Source organism: Arachis ipaensis, chromosome B02 (genome assembly GCF_000816755.2).
Source record: "Arachis ipaensis cultivar K30076 chromosome B02, Araip1.1, whole genome shotgun sequence".
In the NCBI taxonomy this organism is placed as follows: domain Eukaryota; kingdom Viridiplantae; phylum Streptophyta; class Magnoliopsida; order Fabales; family Fabaceae; genus Arachis; species Arachis ipaensis.
The window spans coordinates 98390998-98398836 of NC_029786.2; the positions used below are offsets into that span (position 1 = coordinate 98390998).

Consider the following 7839-nt stretch of genomic DNA (forward strand, 5'->3'; position numbering starts at 1 on the left):
ACAAAAACCCAATCCTATTCCTCTATTGTCACCCTACTTTCAACCGTAACAACTTCATCATTCCTCGCTCTCTATTTTGTCATTGATTATTAGTTATAAAAAAGTTAGTTTTTTAGAGAGACTAATTAATACCATGCTTAATGTTGAGTGGTAATAATAAAACATGAACCGCCACGACATTATAAAACTACAAGAAATCCGGTAGTTAGCGGCGGAAATTTAGCAGCGGTTTCTAGAAACCGCTGCTAAATACTATTTGGCAGCGGTTAGCACGACGGATTTGGATGTGGCTACTAAAAGCGTAGCATTTTGCAGCGGTTTTGCTTTAACCGCCACAAAATGTCACTAGGCAAATGTACTTTGATGAGCTTTTTGCAGCGGTTCTCTCTCAACCGCTGCAATATATTTTTAAGTTGAAATTTCTTGTTTAAACATTGTCTTCTTATGTCTATTCAAGTTCCCGCTAATATTTATTTTTGGAAAACATGTTTCAAACACTTCAACTTAAATCAGTAAAAAAATTTTCAATTTTGTGTTACATAAAAAATAATTGATTAATTAAAAAAATATTATAAATCAATAACAAAAAACAAATTTATGAATCAGGTTTTCTATTTACGTCACCGAATAATAAGAGTATGTTGGACCAAGTTTTGTTTTTTATTTTTGTGTTTAACACGATCTATTTTTCCAATATGATAACATGTACACCCAGAGTTGATTGTTGCATTAGATTTCTGCTTATGCATTTCCTCAGTAGCTGATATTGGAATATTGAAATTTGGACACTAGTTGTATTCTATAAATTTTTAATGTGGTTTTATTTGCGGTTTAGTTTTCCTTTTTACTAATGTATTTGTTAGCCTTTTCTTAGTTCAGTGCGCTTAGTCAAGCTTATTTTGAATAACCCCTAATTTTTGCCAACAGGGGAAAAAAAAGGAACAAACTTTGAATAAACTTTCTCATCAGAAGCTATATTTGTTGCTTACATATGTTAATACATAATGAAAAAAATGTATATATATATATATATGAAAGGTGTATGAGTGAACTGTTTTGTCTATATAGTTCAACCATTTTGAACTCATTTAATTCTTAAAGGATCTATATACACGTGCTTGCAAATGCACTTAATAATTAGTGAAATGTTTTGTCTATAGGTTATTGACATGTATGTATATGGACATGGTTCTTCAAGGAATTTCTCTGCTGCAATATTCATTGGTCCCTGTCCTTCCATAGGCATGGGTCTTTATTGATTTTTGCTTATCCATCGATCCTTTGTGATCGAAATGAAACCTTTTTTCTCTTTGTTGCTAATATGGGCCATGTATTTCTAATCTTTAATTATACCAATGCATGGTCCGTAATTACTTACAAATGACTAAACTCAACACTACTCAGTAAACTAAATTCATTGCAAGTACGAATAAAAGATGTAGCTTCGGATTCTTTTAATTTTTCAAAATTGCACATACTACAGAGAGCAACCTTTTTAGTAAGTTGAAAAATTTTAAGAGTCTTAATAAAATTACTGATTTTCAATCTTTATAGCTACTAGTTTCCCAGGTAAAATTACTGATTCTTTTAATTTTATTATGTATTTTTAAATAACTTAGTCAACATTAATATTTGTCTAATTTCGTTTCAGTTTTATAGTATTGTCAAATAAATTAATTTGAGCTTTTGTTACGTCTTTGAAATTGAATGGGGTGTTCATATTCAAAGCCTTCGTCAGAAAACTAGTGTTCAATTGCAGATTTGTTAGTTCGCATAAAGGGTAAAAGGGATGGGGTTGATCCAATCACGACCTTTGAAGGATTAGGTGTAAACTGTTTAATGTTGTTCTTTTATCATATAGATTATAAAAATTTTGGGGCTGTCCGTTACACTAATCAGTGTTACGAAACAAATAACAAGATGCCTCACACACACAGTTTCGATTGTTTGTGATTGCTAACTTCAAAAACCGCACATTTACTCAGTGTTTCTCAACCCACCTCCATTTTCAGGTTCTATTTTTAGTATGTGATTACTTCAAAAAATCTTACAACAAATAAATATCTTTCGAAAAAGTTCTTCCATCAGATAACGGTACCAAAGCATTCCTTACTTAAAAAGAAAACTTAGCTTATAATTTGCATTTTTTTAAGAAGTATGTGTGTAACAGCTGTCTGTTGGTGAAGGTTTGAGTGTTTTGTACTCTTGATTTTCTATTTTGTTCATATCTTACTAATTGTCTAATTACCTTATGTAGTTTAAAGGATTAATCAAATGTCTCGGAAACCTCGTTACACCGTTAGTAGTGCAGCCCGTACTGTTGCTGCCCCTGATAATCAAACCCAAGCTACTCTAGTGAGTTAAGCAATGCTAGCCTGAGCTGAGCATCCTAAAGTTCAATTGCATTTTAGGATAGATTTTTATTCAATTTAATTTGTGGGTATAGTAAAAAAGGTTGGTTGATGTACTACCTAATTTGTTTTTGTACACAAGGATGGAATCACGTATGCGGGAGCTAACACTTCAAGTGCACAGCGACGTGCTAGAGCGCCTCCACTTCCGCATTCCCGCAATAGTGGTCGACAATCTCGTGTTAATGCTGTGCCGTTTCGACCTCCGCGCAATAAAAGATGGTTGGCTTCGTCGAGTGACATGAGTGACACTCGAGCTCCTGCAATGCGCACGGAGAGTTGGGATCACATGAAGATGCAGATGTCTATTCAGAAGATGAAGACTATGACCCAGAGGCGGATGAGGTCGAGTCTTTTGATGATCATGTCGACGACTTGTTTGCCGCGCACGAAGCTGAACATCTAGGCAATGCTAACAGCAAAAAAAAGGACACCGATTTTTGGAAAGTTGATGTCATTGGTATTATTTTTTCTCGTATTTTAAGGATCATATTTAAAATTTTCTTGAATTATAATTCTCTCCGTAACTACAATGTTGTACACTTGTTTCCTCCGTTAGAAAACGGCGTGATAAAAAAGATGGATCTCACAGTTAAGGAGGCATTAGCACTTCCTCCTGGAAGGAAGATCGTACTCCACCGTAACAAGGAGATGCAACAAGTTGGTCAATCAGCTGGCTTATTAAGCGGGTTCTTGGGGAGTTTGGGGGCTGATTTTCAACAGTTACCAATTTGTGAAGAAAGCTGGAGGACAATGAACAAGGCTATCAAGGAGCACGTGTTTGACCAGTTTAAGGTAATTTTAGAGTTATTTTTGAATAGCAAGGCTTTAATACTGCTTGAAGTTGGATTTACGTCGATCAACTGTAATTCAATTGTAAAATTTTTCATTTTGTTTCTCTTAAATCGATAGAACAAGGGGAAGATTAATACGCACACACATGAATTTCAACCTTGGAAATTCATTGAAAATATATTAATATATGTTTGGGAATTCTATTTACCCCTCTCTAAATTAGAGGATAATTTACCCCTTGTGACATATCTTTACATTATTAACGGAAATAAAATTGATTGACTTATCATAATTATTTTTAACACTTAATCTAACTTAAATTTGGTTAATTTAAGTAATTAATCATGATCTAACTTTTTTGGTAAATTATAAAAAGTAGTAAAGAAATTAAAATTAATAATGATGTAAGTTACCGCATCATTGGACTATTTAATTAGTTCATCCTTTCACATCAAAATCTTAATATATGTAATCTTATGATAAGTTTTTTTTACTTAGGACTCATCATATTATTAGTTCATCCCTTCACATTTAGTAATGTAACTAATGATAATAATAATAATAAAACTTATAAACATCAACAGATTTATAAAAAAGCATCTAGCATAGAGAAGTATCCGTTAGCTAGCTATTATTTTTTGCTTTTTCTTAAATCAAATTGCTAAAAAAAAGAAAGTATAGTACACAGTTGCATTAGTGGAATCCGTTACCCAAATATTGAAGTTAACATGTCTCTATATAATTAAATTGTAATTCTTGATGAAGACAATTAACAGTTCAGATTTTATAAATTAACATTTCTCCTTTTATTAATTAAATTAACAGTTAATAGAATTTTATATTAACACTTAACTAATATGGGTGTATATTTATTCGTTGGAATCCACATGTTTCCATACATACTATCTAGAACTGCACTTGAAATGAAAAATTGAATAATTATTTTCTTTCACAATTTTCATGCACAATGCAAGGAAAAAAACTAATTTAAATTTGCTTAAATGTGAAAAGAGAATACAAAAATTTCATTACAGACGTGATTGGTTGATGATTTTGTGATTCGGTCCTCAGTATAGTACAGAAGGTCTTCATTATGCATCTTATTATGTTATGTGCTGTACAGGTATTAATTTCCTCACATTAAATAGTAAATTTCAATGTCTCTTTATTATTACTGAATCTAAGGCATGCAGATTAGAGAATATGGTTAACATGTATTGAATATATGTTACAGTAATATGATGAGTGCCATTACCAGCATCATTTGATTAGTTTGGAAATTAATTGAGCTTGATAGTTGAACTGTTTTGGGTATGAGCATTTGATTAGATTAACTAACAACCTATTGCAGGTTATATTTATTATTGTAAACCATGCTTGTATAAGCTAGAACCTACCAGAAAATAAACATAATACACCTTTACAAGTAATTTATGTATAATCAAATTATATGCAGAAATATTGTTACTTACTTAGAATGTATAAGCTAAGAAATTCAGGATGAATAGTTATATATAAGATTGAAATACATAGATTAAAAAGATAGCAAATACGTTATACTTACCATATACCATCATTAAGAATATTCTTCTTGTTTTCTGAATTTACATATTAAAGGGATCATCAAGAAGAGTAGTTTAATGATGGTGAAAATTTTGTAAGGGATTGCATCATCCACGTAAAAAAGATTGCAGAAAAAAATAGAAACCAATAAGAGTTAGATTAATGTGGTCGTTTTGGAACTCTACACCATGTGTAAGATTAGTAACATTAATTGATTTTGATTTACTTATTATGTGAAATATTTGCAGCGAGTGTTTCACTATGAGGACGATGAAAGAGGAAGAATAAAGCAGAGAATCATACAAAGGATAGGAAGAAACTGGAAGAACACAAGAAATAACTTGTTCCATAAGTTTTATGATAGTAGAAGGACATTTGAGCAAAATGCCAACCATAAACCATCAGGAATAGATGCAAATCACTGGAAGTGGTTTCTTGAATATCGGTTGAAGGATTCAACGAAGGTAACAAATATTCAATCAATTTTTCAGTCTATTCATTTTAAAACTCTCTGAATTATTGCTAGATATGCTGTATCTGTTGTGACAGTAGAAAAACTTCTACCCAAAATCCCTTTACCTTATGTTTTTTTCCTGAAATTGTTCATGGCTATTTCATGGACCTTAAAAGTATTAAATTATCCCATTCACTTTTATCTTTTTTTTTTTTATAGGAGAAGTGCAGAAAAAATGCTGCAAACCATGCAAAGCAACGTTACACACATACTGGAGGTTCTAAAATATTGGCCAGAAAAAGACACGAAGAAGTAATCAATAACAGTAATTCAGTTTTAGATTTTGGCTTAGTTTTTTGTAATATAAAGTTTTTTTTAACTATCATTGTGTCCACATGAATGTTATAGGAGCAACGACAGGGAAGACCTATTGGTAGAGGAGAGATATGGACCATGTCACATAAAAAACAGGATGGCACGTATATAAATGAAGATGCGCGTCTTGTTGGTGTAAGTCATGTTGTTTAATTTTTCAGTTTTCTTGTTGGATTTACAATTGTAGATCTGAAATTAGTTTAACTCCAAATATCACATGTATGCAGGAAGCAATTGAGCATATTGAGAGCCAAGACGCCTCCAGCAAGGAGCTTTCACAGAATGATTCCCTCGCACAAGTTCTTGGCAAGGAGCATCCAGGACGAGTTCGTGGAATGGGTTTCGGACCATGTCCCACTCAGTGTTTTCGTTATATTCCACAGCAGTCAGCCTCCAATGTGCAAGTTGAGGAGTATCAGAAGGAGATTGCAGAACTTAAGGCAGAGGCAGCAATACTAAAGGCAGAGGCAGCAGAGAAAAAGGCAAAGTCACAAACAATGGAAAATTTGTTAAGATACCTAATACAGCAACAAGGAGGTAATTTGCCTCCTGACATAGCTGCGGATCTGGAAGCTTTGGGAAGTACACCGACCGTATCCCGTGCAACATGATCTTGTGGCACTAATGATCTGAATGAAATATCATGGAGTCAAATCAATTGAAATAGAAAAACTTTGAATCTGAACACTTTTTTATTGTTTGCTGTGTAATGACCCTTGACTTTTTAATTTCTAGTTTACAAACTTTTTTATTGTTTGTTGTTTAATGACTTGTGAGTTTTTAATTTTTAGTATACAGACATTGATATACTGAAGACAAATTTCTCTTATGATGTTTGTTTCTTGTGTAAATATTTTTCAACTATTTTGTGTTTTTTAATTTGATTAGTTCTTTGTTGTTTTAATAAATTAAAGCAACTTACGAAGTGGAAAAATATAACAGGAATTAAAATAACAATTATATATGATAATTCGGATTTAAACAAAAAAAAACCATAATAATACATTTAGTAGCGGTTAAAAAGTCCGCTGCGATATTAAAACAACTGATTTTCGGAAAGTGAAATTTCGCAGCGGTTACTAACCGCTGCCATCTCCAAGTACTCTAGTTTATTGTTTAGTAGCGGTTATAACCGCCGCAAAAATATTTCGCGGCAAAATACCATCTTGTAGCGGTTATTCCAGCGGTTACTATTAACCGCTGCTAACCGTTTAACCGCACGCTATCTTCTAGCGGATTCACAACCGCTGCTATCTGCCGGTTCTCTTGTAGTAAATGAGAAAATTGATAAATCAATAAAATAAGAATTTAATTGTTTTTTATTTTGTAACTTATATCATGTATTAACTAAGGCTATCTTAATTTAATAATAATTAAATAATATTTTTTAATTTATCAATGATAAAATTTTTTTTTAATATACCAATACAAGAATGAAATAAATAATTTTATAATATGATATTAAAATTTGTATAATTAAAATTATAATTATCAAAAGAATTTTTAAAAAATAATACAAAAGTTATTTTGATAAGTAAAATTTTTTTGTCTCAATTTAACTCCTAAAAATACAAATCATAGTTAGAATAAATAATTTTATAGATATCAAAATTTTTATAACCATAATGCATTTAAAGAGTTAATACTCATTTTGATTTTTGAATTTGTAGGCAATTCTCAATTTAGTCTTTAAATTTTTAATTATCTCTATTTACTTCTCAAACTTTACAAACGTGACTTACATTAGGCCTCGCACATAAATGTTAATAGAGTACTGGCATAGACCGTCAGATATCACGTTAGAACCTGAAAAATGATACAGTTTTTGTTTTGACGCTCAAATAGTCTAAAAATAACCCCATGCCAATTACTTTGGGAGGAAAAATTTCAATAAACACCACTTACGATATTATTTTTGGACTATTTAAGTGTCAAAATAAAAAAGATGTTTTATAGAGTCCAGTGTAGCATTTGGTTGTTCATGTCAGTGTCCCATTAATGTCTGTACGTCGAAAACTAAGTCATGTTTACAAAGTTTCGAAATTAAATAGAAGCAACTAAAATTTTAGGGACTAAATTGAAACTCATTTACAAGTTTAAGAATCAAATTGCGTATTATTCTGTACATAATTGTCAAAACTAAACCGATCAGACTATTAACTCACTAATTCAATCGGTAAATCACGAATTGAACCGTTTAAATTATAATTAATAAATATAAATTTAAAAAATATAACTTAA

The 7839-nt window shown here is 31.3% G+C and overlaps 1 protein-coding gene across 1 annotated transcript; it reads left to right on the forward strand.

The window, feature by feature from the left end:
- On the forward strand, positions 2301-6306 carry LOC107628519. The gene is made up of 7 exons (XM_016331163.2): positions 2301-2355; positions 2494-2871; positions 2971-3206; positions 5018-5233; positions 5443-5535; positions 5632-5733; positions 5826-6306. Exons 3-7 carry the CDS (start codon positions 2991-2993, stop codon positions 6207-6209), a joined length of 1011 nt encoding a protein of 336 aa, XP_016186649.2. The 5' UTR covers positions 2301-2355; positions 2494-2871; positions 2971-2990; the 3' UTR covers positions 6210-6306.